The 25,326-nt window shown below is 44.5% G+C and overlaps 1 protein-coding gene across 2 annotated transcripts in view; it reads right to left on the reverse strand.

Annotated features, from left to right (window-relative positions):
* Nucleotides 1-25,326, reverse strand: part of BMPER (BMP binding endothelial regulator) — a 235,239-nt gene that overhangs the window by 184,281 nt on the left and 25,632 nt on the right. For both annotated transcript variants that reach the window (XM_058678067.1, XM_004582375.2), the window contains exon 3: nucleotides 16,762-16,861. In XM_058678067.1, coding sequence (XP_058534050.1) covers nucleotides 16,762-16,861 — 100 coding nt within the window. The remainder of the gene's footprint in view (nucleotides 1-16,761; nucleotides 16,862-25,326) is intronic.

Here is a 25,326-nt window from a genome sequence, read left to right on the forward strand (position 1 = left end):
CCCAATCCCCAGTATTTTCAGTACAGTTGGCTGGGTTTTCTTTACGGACACAGAGAACTCGCAGTACAGCTCTTCTAGGCCTGGTTTCAATTCACCTCATCCTTTTTTTTTTCTGCTTCTCCCACGTCTACTGCCCCCACTGGAATAAAGTTGCAGTTAGCATACCCTCCAAATGAGCTTGCACACGCTGGTTCCTTCTGAAAAAGCCTAGATCTCAACCCATTCCCTCCATATCCACCCCGCATCCGCCAAGTCACCCATGTTCACCTGGTTAGCTCCTCCTTCCAAACTGAGCTCAAAGTCATAGACTCTCAGAACCAACTCATCCTTGAAACCACCCCTCAGGAGTGTGCTCCTGGGCACTTTTTCCACACACAACGTGAACTTCCTAATCCTTCACATTACTTTTTATATAGCAACTAGTTACTGTTTAGTTTCACTGGGAACAGATAGTAAGCACCAACACAGAGCTAAGCTCCTTGAACTACAGAAACACAACAGAGTAAATGACATGCTGTCTCTCGTGTCTGCTCTTAGACAGAGACCAGAGCCAATCACCTTCGCTCCCCAAGAAGCAAAGCTTTCCTAGAGAAATTCAGATAAGTTAATTTTCCTTTTTTTAAAGATTTATTTTATTATTTCTATTGCAAAGTCAAATATACACAGAGAAGGAGAGACAAAGAGGAAGATCTTCTGTCCAATGATTCACTCCCCAAGTGACCGCAACGGGCAGAGTTAAGCCAATCCAAAGCCTGGAGCCAGGAGCCTCTTCCAGGTCTCCCACCTGGGTACAGGGTCCCAAAGCTTTGAGTCATCCTCCATTGCTTTCCCAGGCCACAAGCAGGGAGCTGGATGGGAAGTGGAGCTGCCGGGATTAGAACCTGCGCCCATGTGGGATCCTGGCATGCTCAAGGTGAGGACTTTAGCCACTAGGCCACGGTGCCAGGCCCAGATAAGTCCATTTTCAATAGATATTTGTTCTTTGGAAAAAAAAAATCTGCTTAGTCCTGCAAATCACTGTTTTATTTCTTATCTTTCTCTTTTTGGATAGGCATGTAAACCACCAAATTTGCTTAAGTTCACCCAAACTTGGGAGTTTTTGAATTCAGACATTGTGCCACTTGGCTTGTGGAACACAGCGGCCAGTCTGTCATTCTTTGTTGATACTTTCGGGCCACCTGACAGGGCACTCCTACTCTCTGGACTGGGTCAGTAATCCCCAAATTACCCCAGTCCTTCACAATTTTTTTAATGAACCTCTTTTTAGACGCTGTTTTCCAGAAACATATGGAAGTACAATCAAATGGATAAACATAAAAATCTGACCAGCCATTCTAGGTTTTAAATTGTGTCCTTAAGAGTTCATTTAAAATAGGCTTTTATTACTCTTCAAGGCTGCACCTACCAAGAATCCTGCAGGCAATTTTGCTTATTTTTGGCTAATGGGAATTTTATAGCCAAACCATTTCCTCAATCTCCAGGGAGTGAATCAGACCCACAAGCTGAGTTCTTGGAGAGCACTGTGTGGCCCCTCACCACAGCATTCTTTTCCTGGTTTTTTTGTTTTGTCTGCCAATAAGGAATTCAATGCATGACTTAAATGAAATACTCAACACTAGAAAAGACATAGAGAGCTATTTTGCTTAATTTTTGATAACTATGAATTCAAGCTTAAATATACAAACACATCATATGAGTATACAGAATCATCTGCAAATTCAGCTCCCTTTGGGTATAAGCAACAAAAAGGTCTCCATGTGACTTCAGTGGATTTGTAATCTTTGTTTATTGGATACCATAAAGTGATGAAATTGTGGCTCACGGCTTCATAACTTTATAGTATTATAACCCATACCATATCTGGCATTAATATTAAGTTAATAAATAAATTATATGAATCACAAATAAATTGGGCTTCTCTTCATTAAAATATACTTTTGAACTTCTCATGTAATGAATACAATAAATGAAGATGCAACGCATTAAGGGATAAAAGTGCTTGCAACAATCTTTTATATGAGCCACATCACCCATGGTTCTTGCATGTGTTCTGTTCTTATCATAAACGCTTCTAATTACGGGAGTGCCTTGCTGTGGGTTACATATCATTGCAATGACAATTCTACCCTGATTCCCCACTGCCAAAGAGACCGTACCACTGCTGCTCATCAGCCAGAAAAAGAAGAAGGTGGAGCTCATGCGGGTCAAAGTGGAGAAGTAGCAAAATTGCATCACACCAGGAGAGCCTATTCTGTGAAGTCATCAGCTTGGTTTTCTAATGACCCTGGAGGTCACACCCAAAGATGGGTTCCTGAGAAATATTATGGGAACTACTACAAGATTAAATCCCCAGTGGGATAAAGAGAAATAAGACAGAAAATTAAACTGTTGCATAATTACTATAAGTGAGACACAGTACTTGATTCTCCATGGGGGTTAATTTTATTATCATAAACCGCAGTTAATGCCTGGTTTTTAAAAATCAATGAAACCAAGGCTCAGAAAACCAGCATTACTTTGCCCAAGGCACATAGCCTGTGTCTGTTTCCCTCCCAAATCTGTGTTCCCCTCTCTCCCTGGGTTCTTTCGGACACACGGAACAGCTCAGAACGACAAAGCTGGGATACAAAAAATGATGTCCCTGGGGAAGACAACTTGCTGCTGTCTTTCAGTGATGTACCAGGGTCGACTGAAAGCCACCATTATAAGATAAAATGCAGGTTTTGTGACCAGAGTGGCTGGAGCTGATTTCTGTAGATTTATGTTCCAACTCTGTTCTAAACGCCTTAACATTTGGCCACCAATCATCCAAAGCCTTGGGCCTTGTGACATTAGGAAGCAACAAATAATGAAGGCTCAAACTCAAACATCTACAGTTTGATTCATGCTATTTTTTTAAATGGAAATGGGTTTCACAGTTCAGGGTGCACGGTAGCAGCCAGAGGAAAATGATTTATTGAAATGCAGCAAACAGTCAACAACTTCAAGGGACAAATTATGGTGGCTAAAGACAAAAAGCCATGAATGAGACCCTCATTTGGCCCAAGGTAATGTCAAAGACATGAGTGACTATCTCTGATGAACACACAGAAGAAGCGAATTGACTTGCCATCCAACACACACATGAAATGCCATCTGTGTGACTCATGTATATAACAGCTCTGCATGGTTTCTATACTTGGGGAAGCATATTATATGAGGTAACTTTTATAGTTGGTTAAATTGTATATTCAGGGTGCATTGAGGGAAAAAAATGTCAGAAACATTCCTCCACCTCCATTTTTCTTTTATGTTTTATTCTGAAATAATTTTAGATTTAATGGGGATTGCAAATGAGTATCCAGGGAGGTTTCAACCAACCTCCACTGGTGTTAGCATTCTGTATGACTATAGTAAAACTTTGAGCCAGAAAATGAATGTTGGCACAATTGAAAGAGCTAACTCAGTCTTGACCAGTTTGCACACACTCATCTGTGTCTGTGTGTGCATAGTTCTGCAAGACTTTACCACATGTACATTTCCATCATTAATAACTATCACTCACTACCAGGTACCCTCTAGCTTTTCATTGATAGCTACATGTACTATGCTTCCGTCCTCCCTCCCTAAGTGCTGGTGAACACTATTCATTTCTCCAAGTGCATAATTTTATTACTCAAGAATGTTACATTTTTAAAAATCATGTAGGATGTAGTCTTTTGAAATTGACTCTTCTCCCTGAATAATACTTTTGAGCTCCATCCAAGTCATTTCCTGGACTGACCGATTGTACTTGGTGAGCGTTGAGCAGTCTTCCCTGGTCTGGATTACTGCAGTCTGTTGAAGCACAGCTGGGTTCTTCCTATTATTTTTGCCTATTAACAATACAGCTTCCATGGCCATCTGCATACAGGAATTCGTATAAACACAAGTTTTCATTTTACTGGGGAAAATACTCAGGAGTGTAATTACTGGGTCACTCAGTAACTATAGTTTAGGGCTTTAAGAATATGCCATACTGATTTCCAAAGTGTCTGAACCAGATGACAGTTTCCCCAGAATGTGCTGTTGTCAATTTTTCTTGTTGCCATTTTGATAGGTAAGAAATGATATTTCACTATGTTTTTTACTAGCATTTTCTTCACTAGTGATGCTACCTTACATGTGCTTAATTCCCATGTATATGTGTGTGTGTGTGTTTTATGAAATGTCTCTTCATTTCTTCCATTTTCCTTTTTTAAAGGTTTATTTATTTTTATTGGAAAGGCAGATCTACACAGAGAAGGATATACAAAGATTCTCCATCCACTGGTTCACTCCCTAAGCACCTGCAATGGCCAGAGCTAAGCTGATCCGAAGCCAGGAGACAAGAGCTTCTTTGGTCTCCAACTCAGGTGCCAAAGCTGTGGGCCATCCTCTCCTGCTTTCCCAGGCCACAAGCAGAGAGCTGATGAGAAGTGGAGCAGCCGGGACACAAACCGTGCCCATACGGGATCCTGGTGCTTGCAAGGCAAGGATTTAGTCACTGAGCCATTGTGCTAGGCCCTTTTCCACTTTATAGTTAGACTTTTTGTTCTCCCAAGAGCAACTATTTGGCTTCACTTTTGATCCAGCTTCCTGCTAACAGACAGCCTGGGAAGCAATAATTGATAACTAAGATAGTTGGGTCCCTCCCACTCTGTGGGAGACCTGAACTCCTGGCTTCAGCCTGTCCCTGCCTCAACTATTGTAAGCATTTGGGAGGCGAGCAGGTGGATGGAAGATTCTCTCTCTCAGATAAGGAAGGGAAGCAAGAAGAAGACAAAATCATAGCTAGATAAGAGCATTATAAAGAAAAATTCACTCTAAGTTGGTAAATATATCAACCTATGGGTCACAAGAGAGGCAGCCAAGTATCTGGCATGAAAAGCAGTCACATACTTGGGTGATCAATCACACTGGAATAAGAGGGCCCCAAAGAAGGATCCGCACCACACCCATGCTGGAGCTGTGAGGGCACCAGCAGGAGCTCCACTGAGAATCACCCGTGCTGCCTGAAGCTGAGCAGAACCACTGATTTCTGGGTTTTAGCTTGTCAGCAAAGACTGACCTTTTTAACATCTGTTTCTTTCGTTAGCGACATTCGTTAAAATGAAGAGAAACGTCTGTCATATTGTCACAGGTGTGTTGCTAATATTTAACCACTGGCTCTCCCCAAGGAGAAAATCAGAACATCCTGATTTTGCAAGATGTTCTAACGTCAAAAGCACAAATGCTCCCATCAAATTCCAAGCATCAACGTGAAGTCACTGAATAGAGCTAAGAACTTAAGTACTCCAGAAAACAATTGCACACATGACTGTTTATTTTATTATTACATGCTACTTGCTTTAATATCAAAATGGTGTAATTGTATTGACATCCTAGATCATACCATGTATTCCTTAACACCCAGCTATAAAACTATCACAGAATTCTAATCATCGTATCTTTAGTTATGAAACTGCTGAACACCAGATCCTAGCAAAGAACACAGGTGCCAGGCAGGCCCAACCAATACATCCTCCTTTGGAAGAAGGAATAAACAGAATGTGGCATATGTGTACAAAGGACTATTATTCAGTCTCATAAACAATAGAATTATGGTACATGTTATAACATGGTTGAACCTTAAAGACATCGTACTAAAGTGAAATAAAACAGGCACAAAAGGAAAGTGCTGTGTCACTCCGCTTAGAGGAGCTACCCTGAGCAGGCCAATTTGTAGAGACCAAAAGTAGACTAGAGGTTACCAGAAGTAATGAGGAGGAGAGAATGCGGAGTTCTTGTTTCACAATGACACAGAGTTCTAGTTTAGTATGAAAGATAGGGAATGTGGGGAATGACTGAGCAACAATGTGAATACATTTATTGCCACTGAACTAAACACTTAACACAGTTATAATGGACAATTTTATGAATATCTTATCTTTGTAAGAAAAGAATGCAGGTGCCTGGGCCCACTCATCAGAGACTATGACTCACTTGTTGTAGGGCGGAGCCCTGGGATATGGCTATTTCACAAAGTAGCCCTGGAAATTCTGAGGCACAAGTAAGTTTGTCATTTTCTAATTTAGCCCAGTCCCAACATTCTACAGAAAAGAAAGCCAAAGTTTGGGAAGAAGCAGCTTGGTCAAGGTCAAATAACTTGAAGTAGCAGAGTCTGGAATGATTGCACAACCAGGCCACGTTCTGCTCCATTTTCACCTCATTATACAAGTCAGTGAGAGTCTCTGTGACCATGGGACATGGAATTTCCCTGCGTAGAAGCCTGAAAATACTAGCCTGCATTTGCATCCCGCACATTGGAGCAGCTTTCCCTCTGGAGCTCCGGATTTGTCACCCTTGCTGCCACAGTCCCCAGAACACAACAAAAATCCCAAGTGAGCTTCAGAGAAGGTTCAGAAGTATCTGGCAGAGGGGTCCCCACCATGTTCAACATCAGCAGGCTGATATCCCAGCACTTTCCCAGATAAACATCCTGAGCCCTTCATCCACAAAGCTACTGGAAACAAAATGAGCCGGCCCTGGTGCAATAAGCTGAGATGGAGTGAAGGAGGCACCAAAGTCGTGGACATACCAATGCACTTTGATCACCTCCATTACCATATCAGCCCCAGTAAACACTAGCCACTCTGGCAGACCGATTTCTAAGGCAAACAGACAAGCGCTCCAAAATCAGGAATTCCAAAAGTGAATCTGGTACATTTGATCCTTAAAAACAGGGTGGGGACAGCAGGGAATGTCTCAACTTCAGAAGAGACTAAACGAGAGTATTCTCTGATCATAACCCACTAAAGATGCTTATCCTTGCATCAGGGTGATTATTTTTAAAAACTCAGTAGAGGACCGTACACTCATGTGTCTTCATAAACAGAAGCATGACACAAACACCGAACCTGCTATTGGAGCTGCCAAACTGAAGTGGCAAACAGAGAACCTAGGCATCGGGGCTGTAAGTCAATTGCTCCTTTCTCAAGGTCTCTGATGATACACCCCAACTTTCCGCCCCAGACACCCATCTTCATTTATGTACCACTTTATAGTCTACATGGAACAATGCCATTAGAAGTCTCAAAGGAGAGCCCGGTATGATAGCCTAGTGACTATACCCTTGCCTGGCATCTGCTGGGATCCCATATAGGCACCAGTTCATATTCTGGCTACTCCGCTTCCCAACCAGCTCCCTGCTTGTGACCTGGGAAAACAGTCGAGGATAGCTCAAAGCCCCAAAACCTTGGGACCCTGCACTCATGTGGGAGACCTTCAAGAAGCTCTTGTCTCCTGGCTTCAGATTAGCTCAGCTCTAGTCACTGTGACCACTTGGGGAGTGAACCAGCGGACAGAAGATCTTTCTGTATCTCCTTCTTTCTATATATGTGTGTGTATGCATATATATGTGTGTGTGTATACGTATATATGTATATGTCTGCCTTTACATTAAAAAATTAAAAGAAATCTTAGAAGAGATGAGGATATTTTAGATTCTAAGATATTTAAAGATGAGAACCATGATTGAGATTTCATCCCAGCAGTGAAACAGAAGACAAGAAAGGAGGAAATCACCTTGAGGTGCTGAGTATTTTCAGAGCAGGGATATTACTAGTAGTCACAGAGCAGTTTTAAAATCATCTGAAAAAAAAAAGTAAAGGAAAGAAAAGAAAAAATTTCAAAACTAAATTAGAGATGTTCTATAAAGAGGATATTCATATCAAAATGACCATACCAGGTACCTAGGACATTTACAGTCACAATTGCTTAATATTATTTGGTAACTTCACACAAAACAATGAAAGACTTACTAAAAACTACATTTAGGATAACGCTGAATCTGAGCAGTAGTACTGAAACATGCTGAAGCCTCTCCCATGTACTGCTTTTTGTCCTTTTGGCTAAGATCAAGTGCAGTCACTACCATAGGAAAATAAACATGACTTCCAATTGGCAATGCTTCAATTCATGATTTTCTGAACTTCAAGATAGTGGCATCTTTCACTTTCGATACAGGATTGAAACTGTCATGAGATGATCCACACATTGTTGTAAAGCAGGCCTTCTGTTAGACGATTCTGTCCAGCTACATGAACATGTGCAGTTGTTTTGAGTGCGTTTCAGATTAGTTACAAGCTCCAATGTGTTAGATGGATTAGGTATGTTTTCAATTTAGTAGTATTTTCAACTTACTTACAATTAGCATGGGATTCTCACTGAGGAGCATCCCTACACTTGAGCTGTGAGGGGTTTAATGATTTTTTAAAATAAGCCTATGGAATTCAGTGAAGCAACCAAACAGTATTAAGGGCCTAGGACTGCGTGAAAGACATTCAGTCATTTTTCATTCTGTTTATTTATTCTCATTCTCTCCCCTTAACATTTTGACTTAACTTCTATGTGAGTCAATAGTAATGCACGAAATACACAGTTGATATTGTAAGTCACACATCAAACTAGGACAACTGAATTTTGGTCCCAATTTCCCTTTCTGTTAGTCTTCCTCCAACACAAATGTAGCAGGCAGCAACCATGTGCCAAGCAGAATAAGGAGGGCAGACAATGCTATGATCCTCTGACCTCACAGTTCAGAAAACCAAAATGTTCAATCCGAAAAGTAGCTAATAGTGTCGAGAAGGGGACACTTGGCTCCACGGCAAGCAGCCCTGGACGCCAGAAGCAAACCTTCAGTGACATCTGAAGAAAGGGTCCAAGACGGCATAGGTCAGAAAGGCAGCCCAAGCCAAGAACAACGTACACAAAACTCCACAGCAGGAAGCAGCACAGAGCATCACAAGGAACAAAAGGTAGACTCCTGCTAGGAAGAAGGCAAATGAAGAAGGGGTGTGACGTGAGCAGGTGCCAGGCTTGGCAGTGCTTGGTGGTTCCCTAGCTTCAAGAGAAAAGGCAAAGGCCAAGAGAGTATCTGCCACACCTGCTGTGTGCAACATCTGGATTTATTTGAACACCATTTTGCTGGTGGCATCTCCTTGGCATGAGTCCTACAGCTGCTCTCTGTGAATCTTGTAAGAATTCTGGGATGGTCCCCAAGATTTAATCCAGCTGCTGATCCATGCTCCTTGTATAACTCTTCCCGGAGTGTAGGCAAGGCCTGAGAAGAGAGTGTTTGGCATCCCTGCTATCTGGCAAAAATGAAGACACTCCAGTGATATAATTAAGTTCCCTAATCATTCTGACTCTGAGTTTTTAAAAAAGGGAGATCTTCCTGAAAAGGTCTCACCTTTAAAAGGATCAATAAGGAAAGAACCACTCTATTGGCCTTGAGGAAGGAAACTATTCTACAGCTGCAAAGAACTAAAAAGATTACGATGGTGGACATTTTTAAGGGAACCCTGAGCCTTAGATGAGATCCAGGCTCTGGTAACCCCTATACTGCTGTATTGCAAGACCCAATTAAATCATACCCAGAATCCTAACCTAGGAAAACTGAGATAATAAATGAGGGTTACTACAGGCCCCTAAGCTGATAATAACTTGTTATGCACCAATAGAAAATTAACACACTAGGAATCAGCAACAGAAAGCAGGTCTGTTGGGCTGAAAGCCACTAGAGACAACAATAAACCTCTCATGTCGCTGTCAGGCACTTTGTATAGGAGACAACGGAAACCAAAGCCATACTCTGCTCACCTTGGCCTACTTTAGAAACACAAAATTCATGCACCCTAGGTCAGTAGCAGGCTCTGGAACACTAATCTCCTAACTGAAAGGCAACCACAAACTATTTAAACTGCCTTCCACAATTTTACGGAACCAGATCCCACATGGGTGCCAGCTCTTGTTCCGGAGTGCTCCACTTCCCATCCAGCTCCCTGCATGTGGCCTGGGAGAGCAGTAGAGGACGGCCCAAAGCCTTTGCATCCTGTACCCATGTGGGAGACCCGGAAGAAGCTCCTGGCTTCAAAGCAGCTCAGCTCCAGCCACTGCGGACACCTGGGAAGTGAACCAGAGGATGGAAGATCTTTCTGTCTCTCCTTCTCTCTGTAAAATCTGCCTTTCCTCAAGATTTATTTATTTTTATTGGAAAGGCAGATTTTACAGACAGAGAAGGAAAGACAGAAATAGAGGGTTTTTTTACGCACTGGTTCACTCCCCAAATGGCTGCAACAGCTGGAGACAAGGTAACTTGAAGCCAGGAGCTTCTTCCAGGTACCCACACAAGTGCAGGGCCTGAAAGGCCTTTGACTATCCTCTGCTGTTTATGCAGCCCGTACGTAGTGAGCTGCACTGGAAATGGAGCAGCCAGGATATAAACCAGGGCCCATGTGGGATGCCAGCACCACAGCGAAGAGGATTAATCTACTGTGCCAGCCAACCAGCCCCAGAATCTTTTAAGGCCTAAGTATAAAGTAGCTAAGACAAGCCTGACCTGGAAAGTTAGTCTCTGTTTTAAATTTCCTTATCAGTTTTAACAACAAAAACATATTTTTGTGAAGTACTATTTCATCTCCTTTTAAACCAATAAGGTCATTTTTGTTTAAATGCCATAATAGCCTGTCTCATATTACAAGTAATCAATCTGTGAATGGTAACATTTTATGCATCTTTTTTCAGTTAGAGAAAAACAGACAGGAGAAAAGGAAATTCCTGTTGTTTTTTTTTAATGTTGCTTTTTTTTCCCCTTGTTTTTCAAAACATGTTAACAATCTCTACTCAAATTCCTGGAGCTAAGTCGTTAAAATCGTTTTTACCACATCGGTTAAAATACACACGCAGGTGTTCCAGAAGGGAACTACTACCATCAACAAGCACATCCAAAGTTCTCACAAACACAAAGGGTCCAGGAAATGAGTAGTTCAGAGGCAGGGAGTCCAACACAGCAGCCGGAGTGTCAGCATTCATACAGACACGTGTAAAGCTAGTAGAAACATTCATTGAAAGAAAACACATGCGTGTGCACACACACGCATATGCATGTGCTATAGACCGAGTGCACCTTAGAAGAATTTCCAAGGATCTGGTACCAGTGTCATCACCCAGAGAAGATGACAAGATAGCTGAGGTCAAGAATGAAAGAGAACCTTACTTTTAACTATAGATGCTTTTCCCTGCTTTAATAGATCACCTGTTCTATTAAACATGGTTCACGAACTTAAGCTCACACAGACTCATGACCAAGTAAAAGTGATTTGCTATACTCAGATATTGCTGCTGTGATAAACAGTGATGGCTCCTGAAGAAGAAGAAAAAAAAAATCAGGGGTTTCCAAAACACGACAATTAGTAGGAATGGCCACTGCCTGTTAGGTCACAGGCTGTTCTCAGTCACCTCGGCAAAGTCTCTGCTCACATTCTTCCTTTGACATCGCTGGTCCATCCAGACTATTACAAGCCCTGGCAATGGCAAGGGGAGACAAAGACAGGAGCTGCAGAGAGGAAACGGTAATGAGCATAGGTCTCTCTCTCCCTTCTTAGTCTTTGGGGTTCCCATACAACTCTTCCTTCTGTCCATAGGCGAAGAGATGGCAACAAGAACAGGACGCTTGGAGCCTGAAACCCCCTCTCTGTCTCAGTAATCTGAGATCTCTTAGAAGCGTCCCTATTTAACAAATAGGGATTTAAGAAACCAAAATAGTACACACCACCACCTCAGGGTTGAACCACAACAACCTCTATTAAAACATCAGTGTCAAGTTTGCCTTTTCTTCCAAAATATTCTCTAAAACTAGTTTACAATTACAGTTCAGGTATCTCATCGACCTTTAACCTAAAGGCAGGTCATTCTTTCTTTGGGATGTGAAACCTGGGGCAAACTACACCCAAGATGATCCCAACTAACCATCACACAAAGAAAGCAAAATAGAGGTTGAGGAAACAATCACTCTTTTGTTTGGGCAACAGGCAGTGCAGAGTTATGACTGCCAGAAAGGGTTTGGTTAAAAGTGAACAACCACTTTGGTACACTGCGAACTCAACCTTTCCATCTTAAAAAGCTTAAACAATAGGACAATGTACTTGATCCATGAAGAGAGCACGATCAGTTTTACTTAAGACTTTATTTAGACGTCTGTGCCTGTTTTTGGTAGCCGGCTGGCTTCCTCTTAGAAAGCCAGATGGCAATGTTCTGGAAGTCATGACCGTCTGCAGGTCATCCTTGAGGCAGCACAGGGGCAAGGGGCCTTGTTCATGACCTTCTACCACGCAAAAGGAAACATGGCTAACATTGCACAAGCTAGTGCCTGACTCATCCTCGCCTCAACTTTAGCTGGCAACTAGTCGACATCAGTGAGCCTGGTTCCCTGAAGATTCTCCACACGTTTTGCTTTCTAATTCTTTGTTTTATCACAACCTATCATTGTTGGCCAAATGTTGAAAATCGGTGTACCAATATTTCTATTTCACTTATTTTCCATTTTGAGAGGGACATCATATTTTTAAAACCAAATATAAAACTCTAAAAAAATAGATAAAAGACACAATTCACAAGCTCACAAACCATAGCAAAATATGACAAAGCACAGAGAAATCAAAGAGAAAAGAACATAAAATAAATCCTACTTAACAAGGCCTAGTTTCTTCCTCCATCAGAGTACTCTCGACAATTAATGTCCCACGTTCTTTATGAGGAAATTGCATGGAATCTGACCTATAAATGTTTGAAACACACCTTATGCATTTATGATCCACTAATAACAAACACATATGCAGATAACAAATACATTATTGTTCATGAAAGAACCCAAATTAAAAGGCTGGGTTTTGGTCCAAGTAAATATAGAAGAGCTGCCAAAACCATCTGATGGACTCTCAATGATCTCATTTGTTTTCATCAAACAATATTGAGTTTTTTCAAATTAGATTAATCCTTTGCCCATCTACTAAGCTATTTGGATAAGAATTTAAACCATGATTAGCATAAAAATAATCTCAAAATTACACTGAAATGCTTGCTGGAGAGGAATGAGTTATAAAACATGGACTTTTCTGTTATGAGGCATATTCATGTTTTGAAAAAGATGAGAGCAATTTGACAGGCAACACCAGCCCACTTGCACGGAGAGTAATGGCTGAATTAACGGAACGCACAAGTCACCTTATTACAACATCTGATAGGATCAGAAATGGGTGCAGATACACGCTCATAAAACTTTTCCAAGAAAACTTTCAGGAATCAAACTGTTCACATTTCTGTCCTCAAGAAGACCTACTCTTCTTTTCTAGATCCTCTTTCATAGCAAACACCCCCTCCCCACTCTGCCACCCCACAAGGAAAAGAAGTACAAGCCTTGACAGGATGCTGTGGCTTTTCTACTGGATCCCTCAACCCTTCCACGCACAATCAGCAAGCAAACTCTTAGGACAGATATGTTTTAATTCACTAGGTCTGGGAGGAAGCCAAGTAGCTGGTACTTTAACATATCCTGGGATGATCTGGGGTGCCAGGCGATGTCTAAGAACTGTTTCATGATTTCGTGTGTCCGTGACATTCACCTACCAGCCTTCCCCCACAAGGACATAGGCTTCATCTTTGGTTCATGTACAACCTGGCAAATAAAGACTGCAACTTCTTTAGACCTTCAGCTTTCTCACAAATTTTTTAAAAGGTGGGCATTATGCCATAACATGCTCATCTGGCCTACTGAGCAGGCCACCAACCCTACAAGTGTTACTGCATTTTCATCCGTAAAATGGGACTGTGAAAATACTTCACATGCTGTGACACCATTTCGAAGACTAGAAAGTGAAATGCAAAGATCACCATATTTTGAGAAGTTTTTAAATCCATGCATACCAAATGTATGCAAAAAAGTCTGCCAAAAATGAGCAGAGTAGGGAAAAAAACTACAAATAGATTATCATGCCAAAATATAATTAAAGATTAATTCCATTTTTCACAAGCCTTTCTTTTTAAAATATAAATTTTATTCCTTTGAAATGAAGAGACACAAAGAGGGGTGAGTAGAGAAAGAGATCTTCCAACCACTGGTTCATTCTCCAACGGCCGTAACAGCCAGGTAGGGCCAGGCTGAAACCATGAGCCTAGAGCTTCATCTGAGTCTCCCACGTGTGTTCAGGAGCCCAAGGAGTCAGGCCATCTCTGCTTTCCCAGGAGTAACAGCAGGAAGCTGAATTGGAAGTGGAGTAGCTGGCAAACAGATGCCCATATGGGATGTTGGCATGACAGGCGGAGGCTTATGCCATAACGCCAGCCCCAACAAACTATTTGAAAGTTCTTGTTTGCTGTGAGCATTCAGGGCTTGGCTCTGGCTGAGCCTTACTGCAAGGCCCACCTACTGCTGTTTGGATGAAGTGAATCATCATTTCAGTGACTGTTATTACTGGGTAAGGCACAGGAATCTGCATTTTAACAGTTGTTCTACAGTCTACTAGTTTCTAAAACTTATTATTTATTTACTTACTTATTTATTTGAAAAGCAGTGTGGCAGAGTTAAGGGGAGGAGAAAAAGAGAGATTTTTCATTCTCTGGTTCACACTCCAAATGGCCACCAATCAAGGTCCAGAACTGAACCTAGGCCTCTCACTGGAAGGCAGCGGCCCAAGCATTTGGGCCATCATCTGCTGCTTTCCCAGGCACATTAGCAGGGAGCTAAATTTGAACTGGCTCTCAGATATGCGATGCTGGTGTCAAAAGTGGTTGCTCAAATTCACTGCACAAGACCAGCCCAATCCACTACATTTTTAGAAATCTCATTCAAAGGATTTCCCTCAGCAAAAGGAAAGACAAACAAGAAACAAAACTGAAGGGTCACTTTCACTATTGCTTCATCCAGTTAGTAGAAGTAGATGTTTCTCTCCCAGGCACGTCCTGAAAGGTTCTGCCAGTAACACTGCCTGCACCGGAAGCCTGCTATCCAACCACACGATGCAATCATCCCTGCACCTGGCTCCAGGAGCTTGGCTGGATCCACTGTCTGGATCACAGGTCCACATCTCGTCTCAGAGTACCTGGGTTCAATACCCAGCTCTGGCTTCTCACTCCAACTGCCTGGAAAGGGGGGCTCAGATAATTGGGTTCTTATCACCCAGATGGGAGACCTGGATTGCGTGCCCTGGTTCAGGCTTGGTTGTTGGAGGTTTTAGAGAAAGAACCAGACAGGATCTCAATCTCACTCTCTCAAATAATTAAAATAAAAACTGCAAGAGGCAGTATTTTTGAATAGTTGTCTTTCAAAATGCAAAGCTCAGTCCATCACTGATCCTGATACAGTAACTGATCTGAAAAACAAGAGGTTCAATTTCTTAGCTAAAAAAAAAAATCTTTTTACATTTTATATTCTATATATTATGCTATATAATATAATCATTTCCCAATATAATTAAGCCTTTTATGTAAGATGGCTTTATCTAAATATGCCTAGATAGCCTTTGTTTTTAAAATAAAGTATTATCATGCCCAATGTGATAGCCTAGCAGCTAAAATCCTTGCCTTGCATGCACCAGGATCCCATACGGGTGCCGGTTCATATCCCAGCTTCTCCACTTCACATTCAGCTCCCTGCTTGTGGTCTAGGAAAATAGGAAAGGACGGCCCAAAGCCTTGGGACCCTGAACCTGCATGGGAGACCCAGAGGAGGTTACTGGCTCCTGGCTTTGGATCAGCTCAGCTCCAGCTGCTGCGGCCACTTGGGGAGTGAATCAGCAGATGAAAGATCTTTCTGTCTCTCCTCTCTATAAATCTGACTTTCCAATAAAAATAAGTAAATCTTTTTAAAATAATAATAAAATATTATCAAACTTCTGCTTCAATATAATTTCTTACTGAACAACTCTCACGAGTAAGAAAAGTCAAAACCCCAGTGTTGGTAGGTACACCACTGCTGGGGGCATGATCAGCAAGGCAGCAAGTGGCTGTCTCGTCTCTTCCACGTATTAATGATGCACTGTTGTTCTGTGTAAACAGAGAAAACAGTCAGACAAGGAACTGGCACCACGATGTATCAGGCCCAGCCTCTACCTGCAGCACCAGCATCCCATATGGGTACCAGTTCGAGTCCTAGCTGCTCTACTTTGAGATCTAGCTCCATGCTAATACCCTAGGAGAGCACCCATGTGGAAGGCCTGGGAAAGCTCCTGGCTTTGGACTCACCCAGCTTTGGTCATTGCAGCAAACGAAAATAAATAAATAAATATTTTTCAAAAAAATAGTTAAGGTAAGGCAAAATGCAAAGTGGTTTCCAGTTACTATCGGGACCTACCAAACACACCATTAAAGCCCCAAGGCCCTTCTTGAGAATCTTATTCCCAGCATATTTCCTTATATCCCTGTATTTCCTTACGGTCATTATAACCCAATGCTCTTCACGTTCCACTTCTTGCATCCGTGCCAACACAATGCTAACATCCAAATGCCCAACAACATGGTCACAAATGTCCAATGAATATTGGGACTCTCCCACCACAGAATAATATGCACGTCTCAAGGACAATGTGCCCACAGAAATGAAGATGTCGTACCCCAATGTTAAGTGGGGGAGGAGAAAAAAGTAATAATATGATATGGGTAGTCAGACACCAACCATGTGACCAGTCTTACACAGGAATAAAACGCAGAAGGAACTGCACCAGCTTAAGACACACTGGGCCTTAGAGAATAAATCATATATGGTAATGCTCACCATATCTTCATTCCTCCACCAAGAGTCCCCTGCCTCCCAGGCCCCCAACATACACACACACACACACACACACCCCTCACCTCACTTCCCCACGCTCAGCTGCACCCTGGCCCAGAGTTGAGTGAAGGGGATGGGCCAAAGAAAGGGAAGTAAAACCCCCTACAGACTCAGCTCACCTTTGCAGCGTTCACAGCAGGTGCCTCTCTGTTTGATGGCCAGGGCACAGTCTCGCGACAGCACTGGGCACTTCTCTCTCTTACACGTCACCTCCTTGTTCTGGGCAAAAAGAGACAAGAGACACACTTCAGTCAGGCTCCCCAGAGTCCTAACACACGGTTGAGGTTTTCCTAGCTCCCCTCTTCCTATGTCGCCTTCATCTTGCCAAGAAAACCCTGTGGTCGCACCAAAAAAAAAAAAAAAAAAAGAAAAAAAAGAAAGCTTTTGCTCTCCCTGGAACAGAAATCTCCATCTGGGAACAGGGGAGTTTTTTGAGATTAGAGGCAGATGAGAGCGGAATGAAAGGCGGCTTCTTTACAAGCCAGCTTTGCCTAGATAACCAAATGCTGAGGGAAGAGCCTTCGCCCACTCTGTTCTAAGGTTTCTTTTAGTACACACTACAGAAATGATAATATTTGTGCAAATCATATTTTGCCCATTGGGCTACCTGGGCCAGGACTGCATCGTGAGAACAAAAATATTTTCACACGGCTGTCCAACAATCCTTAATAGTAGAGCGCATTAAAATGCAGCAATCTGAAGTTCCAACTCAAATAATGACAAAGTCGAGTATTGAATCAGCTCAGTAAGAGAAAAAATAATATTCCACATGCCAAGCAGAAACACAGTTGCCAGTGTTTTATAGCCATGGGACAGCTGCATTACATTAGCACTTATGCTAATGAAAGCATGGTGAGCATTTGCATCTTGGGTTTTATCCTCAGAGGTTAGCTGTTAGAATGTCTTAGAAAGATCCAAGCATGATGTATGCGCCTGTTCTTGTATGGGTTGTGTGCACATGACCCAAAAACACCATGTCACAAAACTTCAACAAGATTTAAGCTTGAACAAGAGCTTACTACAGACGAGGCACTGTGGCTTTTGTTCTCATTAAAATCCTATACGAGTCAATAATGTCATCATCCCCATTATAAATAACACAGTTTCTGCTCGGGAAAGGCAGCTGACTTTTCAGCATTACGCACTTCACAGTGGGCGACGTGAACTCCAAGCTGAAGCCCCCAAGGTGCACACACACCCATGCACGGCCACCTTCCTTGGCTGGTTTGGAGGCAGGCTGCAGAGGAGCAATGGCTCCCCTGGAAAGGAGCCTAGGACTCCCCTGGAGTGTGGGAAATCCCAACTCAGCCTTGACAGTGACCTTGAGAAGATTCACAGGTGAATGCAGAAATCTCAGTGTCATGATTTTACCTTTCCAGGTCCAGAACCAAATGACTGAGAGTGTGTGTGTCGAGGGGGGGGGTCTCAGATAAAATCGGGGATTGCAGGAGTGAGGTGGCCCTGAGTGACCTAGTCCTCTTTCTTCTCCCTTCCTGCCTCTTCTATAGCAAGTGCTCTCATGAGGTTAACCTCATCCTTCGCTGCCAGTTAGAGCCAGCAGGGAGCTCCCAGTAGGACAGGTACCTGCCTCCCAGCCCAGGCTCCCAGGTGACCCCATCCTCCAGCCAGGCTGGGACCTCACTATCCTCCAGGAGTGCCCCTGCCCACCAGAAGGACAAGGTGGGTGAAGAAGGTGTCCAACGTGAACCCCAGCCGCTCTGGCTCCTGGCCCCCCAAAGCTCCTGAATGACAACAGGCAGCAAAGCTACTTTTAATACACAACTCCTAATCTTATGCTTAGAACTTTTATTACATTTCAAACGTTATGCAAGGGGACCTCAAAAACTTCACTGAAAGTGAAAATAAAACATAAATTTTGGTGGCACTGTAGCACAGCAGGTTAAACGTCACTGCTTAGGACACACATGCACCCCTCAACTAAGTGCTGGTTCAAGCCCCAGCAGCACCACTTTGGAGTGACCTTCCGGCTATGGCATCCTGGGAAGCAACGGATGATGACCCAAGCTCGTGGGTGTCTTTTGTCTACCTGGGAGACTTGGGTGAAGTGCCAGGTTCTTCCCTTTAGCCTGGTCCTACCCTGGCTAGTGTGGGAATTTGGGGAGAGAATCAGTAGATGGAAAAGCTCAGTCTTTGTCTCTTCCAATCACTCTGCATTTTAAGTAAATACAAATAAAGAAGTAACCATTTTGAAGGATTAATCTGGTGCACACAGTTTTTAAATCCATGCATACATTTTGTCGTAATATGCATGTTCCATGAACATTTTAAGATCCTCTTATGTGCATGGATTTCAAGGCATTTCACACCAAAAAAAAACTGTCTGAATTCCATTTAACTTTCTATAATCTGCCTCCGTTTTCGAAGCCATTGGCCATAACCCCCGGGAAGTACAGCGCGGTGTTGTTATCAGCGGCTTCTCTTTTGCAAAGCATGACTAGTGCAGGCTGTATTTTCACTCAGACTCCCCTGCTCTGGGATAACTGTGAATTTGCTCCCCAGCAGCACGTGTGCCTTCAGCAAATCTGGCCTCCATGGCACCCCCTCCCTGGAGGGAAGACCCCCTCAGACCCGGGGAGCTCAGCGCTCTCTGGCAGCCACAGGGGTGTGAAGACACAGAGGAAGGTTCACACTCTCTTAAATACAGGAACTCGTTGCTAAACGAGAAACCTGGGAGCCAGTCAAAATGCATAACAGGATCCCAAGATCCATAATAAATAGCTTGTAATTACAGTCCAGCACAGAACTTATTCCAACCAGATGGTTTGTAGATTCACATCTGGACTTTTTTCAGAGAGAGAAGGAGAACAAACCCAAATCTTGACCGTGGGTTTAGGGGGATTTTCCTCCTTCTGATTGCACTCAGAGGTCTAGCAGGTTCACATCGGTGGGGGCTGCTGTATCTGGTTGTTCCCCGGCTGTCTGAGTGGCAGGGATATGGAGTACCCACACGGAGTTCCCAGTCCCCGGAGACAGACAGGAAAACTCTATAGAGACTCCCCCCGCCAGTGACTCTGCATGCTCTGTCTGCCTCCTTCACCAGCTCTGATGGCTACAGAACAAAGTCAAGCACAAGTTTGTGAAGAACACTCACTTCACCTTCCCAGACTTTACCAAGAGCCACACACACACACACACACACACACACACACACACGTCCTGGGACCAGGGTCTGCAGCGAGAGGTGGTACGAGCCCAGTCACACCTCCAAAAGTCCCCTCCATCTGTGGCAGCCTCATCCCCTTACCACCCTCCCCCGCCCCATCCCAGCGCCCAGTGTCACTGCTGTGATTCCAGCTCACGGCTCCTCCAGTTCACTTCCTTCATTCCCCAGCCGTGGTCTGGTACCAGCTCATACTTTCTGCACACTTATTAGCTCTGGGCTCGAATTGGCACGTGCCCTCCTTTCCCAAAAACTCCCTCTCATGCCCAATGTCTGTGTGAGGCAGCGAGGCTAGGAACACGGGGAGAAGCAGGTACGGAACAGAAATACAAACGGACTTCAGAAATGTCACAGAGGACGAAATCACAGCACAGCCATTCTGGTACGGTTTTTTGAAATCCACACAGTTGAATGGTAATACACATAATACATTAGCTTTTGTAGGGTTTTTTTTTGGCACAGAAATACATGTTTATCTTTTCATTCCACTTTGCATGAGCTTTTTGGAAGTCCCAAGCTAGAGGTGTGTCACTGAAGGGCTTCATCGGACAGATATTCAGGATGCAGACACAGCCAATAGCCAATTGCCAATCGGTATCTGTACTCTGAGCTGCCTGTAGATTCTGGCGTCTTCCAGGTAGCTGCGAGGCAGCCCGTGAGCTGAGCTGACAGGTGCAGAGTCACTGCCAGGGCCTGCAGCATCACTGTCACACAGGGCATGCACACACCAGCTGCTTTCTGGGAGCGAGGAGGGCTGCTCCAGCGCGGGTATCGACAGGGATGTGTCTGTCGAGCCTCTGAAAGCCAGCCTGGCATCTCCAGTTGTTTTCTCCTTATTCCAGCTGGAATTTGAGATTACCCAGATCTAAGAATAGAAATGGTGACCAAAAATAAATAAATAAAATTTAAAATGAATCTGGAGTTGTTCAGAGCTCACTAAAATAGGAACCTCATCAGTGAAAGAGACAGCCCTCCTTCTGTCAATGGCTTTCTGGGCTCAGCAGGCTGGCAACGGACCTGTCATCAGGGCTCTGACCCTGCGGAGACGTGCAACAGATACACCACAGCCCAGCACAGCCTCTGGAGGCACAGCAGATGAAGTAAGTACCCGCATCTACAAATAAAAAGGGGCACAGGGAGTAAAAAAAAAATCTACATGGCTGCAACAAAACTCCAGGAGGATGCGTGCCAAACCACAGAGAAGCCGCACGCAGCCGAGTTCAAACAGGATGCCGGCAGCGGGCACGCTGTGTCTGAGAGCTGCCACTAGATGGCGGCACCGAGAGCTCCGGTTTGCGGACGAGTGGCCCAGAGCAGGGATCCCCAGCATCCGGAGCAGTGTCTGCTGCAAAGAAGAAGATGATTTTCTCCCCCAGAGGAGGGCAGAGTGGAGGGGTGCAGAGAAAACGGCACCCCTGCACACGCCCGCTGCTTTCCTCAACAAGAAAAAAAAAAGTTTCTGAGATGCTAGTGATCTATTCCAAGCCCAGGTCTTGAAGATATTTTCTTTTTTCCAAAGAGTTTTCCAGAACCAATTCTCCTATGGAATATGGAAAATGTTACCTGACCTTTCACTTAAATTAAAAAAAATCATAAAGTAAGAACCTGGGAAGGGGAAACATCGCTGCTCATGGGATGATGGTAACGAGGGAAGAGACGCACAAGTGCATCTCAAAAAAATTGGGGTCAGAAATAGAATTAAAAGATAGGTCGATTTTGCTGCAAAATAGTATTTTTTTACAATACATATTTTCCACAAAATTTCGTTAGTGACTATGGAAGATCCTCAGAAGTCTTGAGATAAGAAGGAAAATGGGACTAGCAGGGGGCCATGTCTGCTTCTCCTGTACCTGGCGAAGCCAAAGCCAGGCCAGGAAGGTGGGCAGACCACACCGGAGTCTCCCCAGAAGGCAGCGGTGTCTGCCTTTGATCTCCGTCTCTCAGGGAAGCATGGCCTGCTGTGGGGGCAGGCAGCTGTCATCTGGCAAACGGAGCAAATTCAAAGTGCCAGATTCTTTTTCAGAAAATCAAGAAGACCGAGAAGTCGTGAGTTTTAAAAATATTTGTCTGTCTGTTTGGTTGTGCCGCCCCAATGCATGATTCTCAACACATCAGTGAAACACTGAGTCTGGTAGTGCCATGAGGGGGAAATAAAAAGGCAGGGGTTGACACTCATTGCTAAACCAGAAGTCCTTGGGTCTCCACCATACACACGCACACACACACACACACAAAGTACTCACTCACATGCTTTCCTGTCATTTCATCACAGGAGTCTTAAATGGGGAAGGGACTTCTAGATTCTTCTGCCTTTGCAAATTCACCGCCAAACTGCAAATACCCAGAGATGGACCTGTGTTCATCCCAAATGCAGTCTCTTCCATCGTTGGCTACTCTGTATCAGACACCGTACCTGGCAACGGAGCCAGCAGTCCAGGTTGTAGAGCTTCAGAATCGAAGGTCTGGCACACACATACGTCATTGGGGGGGAGAGGGAAAGAGCAAGGCTGTAAAGTTCCTCTTTTCCAAAATTGTTCAAGCCCTCGGAGTTAGACGTGACCAGATCGCCCACGCCCTGCCTGCTGCCGTGCACCCTCTGCCACCCAGGCAGACCGGCAGAAGGAGAGCAGTTCCAGTGGACCCAGAGCCCAACGTCAGGGAGCTCAAGTGGTGCAACACTTGGGCCCGCCTTCCCAGCAGAGAACTTGACCAAGGAGGCACACAGGGGTGTTCCACGGGGTCAGTCTCAAGCTCGCTCACATCGGAAGCTATTTTTAGAAACACAGGCATCTTGGGTCAAGTTTCCAAGGAGGAGAAACAGATCCAACATGAAGGTGTGTATCCTCACTGAAATTTCTAGTCCCCATGCAGAAAGGTGGTGAACTTGTTCTTGAAGGATCATGCCTGCCCCGGTCTGCAACCCCAGAACCCAAGGGGACTCGACAATGCTGCTGAACTGGGGACCCAGCGTCTTGTGGGCCCTCTCTATCAGTTCCCAATCAGAAGAGGAAGACCTACGGGTTCACAGCATCCTCCTTCTACAGAGCCTACAGACTGCATGCCGGCCATCCTCACAGATACAGGACTGGCACACTGGAGCTGTGTGTCTTGGGTCTCTCAGCCAGCGAGCAGTGCAGCTGGAGCAGGATCCAGTTCCCAGGCCTAGATTAAGGGACCAGCCAGGAAGGTGAGCGGCTAAGGCTCAGCACTAAAATTTATAGGGTGTATCACACTGGAACTGGGTTAGATTTGACACAGCTCCTGGGGTTTTTAGGGATAGATTAGTATTTTGTTGAGCTAGTCTTGAGACTTTCTGGATCAGAGAGGAGGTCTCCTGCCACACTGCTTGCTTCAGTACGAGGTAACCTCACAAAGGTGACATGGAACACATGGGCTAGGATTTCAGCAAGCAGACCTGACTCCAAGCTCTGAAGATTCCAGAATGCGTAATTGTAGGCAAAAGCTGAAGAAAGAACTGTTTGAACAGTATCCAAAGACTCAAAAGGTGCATATTCCATTACTACTCAGAGGGAAATGGAACAGGGGTCGGGAGAAGTCCCCACAGGTGGATACACACATGCAGACAGAGGCCGTGCAAGCCTGCACCTGCTCCAGCCCGTCTGCTTTGGACATCATCTGTTCTCAGCGACTCAGAAAATGAGACAGCAACCTGGGATGGGGGATTGAACTAGCCCAGTGGTTGCCAATGGCAGCATTAAATCTGATTGCTGATTTATTATTTTAATTAAGCTTTGACCTGCTTGTCGTTACTGATAGGACAACTGACTTCCTCATAACTCTTACATAGAAAGAGCCAGAAGGGAAAGAATTAAAGGCAGTTTGTCCTGCCACAAAGCCTACATGTAGAAGCACAGAGTTCTGGGTCTTTCTCTGCTCAAGAGGACGTGTACAAAAGTTGGGGAAAGAAGGAGAGAGAAGGAGAGAGAAGGAGAGAGAAGGAGAGAGGAAGAGGGAGAGGGAGAGAGAAACACTAACAAAACAATTTCCAGGGTGGGGAAAGTGAGGTTGAAAGAAGAAGACCAAATTCCCAAAGAGAGAGAAATGGTTTCCCAGGAGTTCTCTCTTCCCGGGCTGAGTGCGTTCTGGGGGGTCTCACCTGGGGCCCCCATGTGAAGCCTGCAGCATTTAACCTATAGGAGCACCTCTGGGGTCCCTGCACTCACAATGGTTTCTGTCGAACCCTTTCACACCAAGGTCACAGCCAGAGTGGACCCGCCTGGACCAGACAACGAAGTGACACAGAGCTTTCCAGGCAGGTGGCTGAGTTTTAAGGACATCAGCACCTGACATTGCTGTAGTCCAGCCGCACCATGCCAATCACTTGTGGTTTTTGTCATCAAACCCTTGCAACAATCCTGAGCAAGGCACCGCTTCTATTTTTACAGATCAGAAAACTGCAGCCCAGGGATATGGGCTCGCCCCGGCAGACAGAGCCAGCCAGAAGGGAGACCCAAGCCCAGGACTGTCTGGTCCCACAGCCATGATTCAACCACCGTGCCCCCCAGCTTGAGTCAGAGGCTACCAAGAGCCATCTCTCCCTGCAGTTCGGAATTTCAATGTTTGTCTTTATTAAGCATGCCCCATTTTCACGCCATTATAAACCTTGATGCTTTATAGTTTCATTGGGAAAACACAAGTAAAAATAGTGCCTTTTAGGAAAGACAGCTTAAGTCTCTGACTTAAATACTCAAAAAAACACTGCCCAGGCTCTGAGCGCCTGCTCATTTGTAAGACAGACCAGAACTTGGACCCAAACCATCCAAGTCTTCTCAATTCTTCCATTTGGGCAGGAGGGTAGACTCTGCTTGGAGACGTGCGGCCTCCTGCGGCCAGCACTTTGGAGACTTGTTGATAAAAACTATCTTGCAAGGACATCATGCAACTCCTTGAGCTACATCTGCAACTGTTGTTTCTCCCCCTCCTGTCTGGGTTCCGTGAGCCTTTCCCCAGGAGACCTGGGCCCTAGCAGAGCCCGCCTCCTCCGGCCCCCGCTAACGGCACACACTCGGAACAAAGCTGCCCTTGAAGCCCAACCATTTGAAAGACTTTATGAAGCCCACTGGGGCCCTTCGATTATTTTGCAACAAGTCATATCCCATGAAAAAATTCACTTCTCTGCAACACAAAACAGAAGGAGATTAAAGAAAAAAGGCAGGGGGGTGGAGGAAAGAAGTGAGAGGCCCCGCTGCTCCGTCTGGCCAGGATCGTGTCTTTTAGTACCCATATCCTCTACAAAGACCAAGTGCTATGATATATTGCCCTCATACATCACTGAGTGACAGTGTTCTCCTAATACTGTACCTCGAAAACAGGACGTGGGCCAGCAGAGCGACGGGGGAGTCACAAGGAAGGCGATTTGGTGTTCAAGTTACCTAACATTTTCTTCTTCCTTTTTTTTTAATGGGCTTTAGTTTGTGTGCGTGGGTGGAATTGTTAGGGGTGCTACATTTTATTTCAGGGTTTAGGTGTGGCCTTCCTCCCA

Source organism: Ochotona princeps, chromosome 20 (genome assembly GCF_030435755.1).
Source record: "Ochotona princeps isolate mOchPri1 chromosome 20, mOchPri1.hap1, whole genome shotgun sequence".
Lineage (NCBI taxonomy): Eukaryota > Metazoa > Chordata > Mammalia > Lagomorpha > Ochotonidae > Ochotona > Ochotona princeps.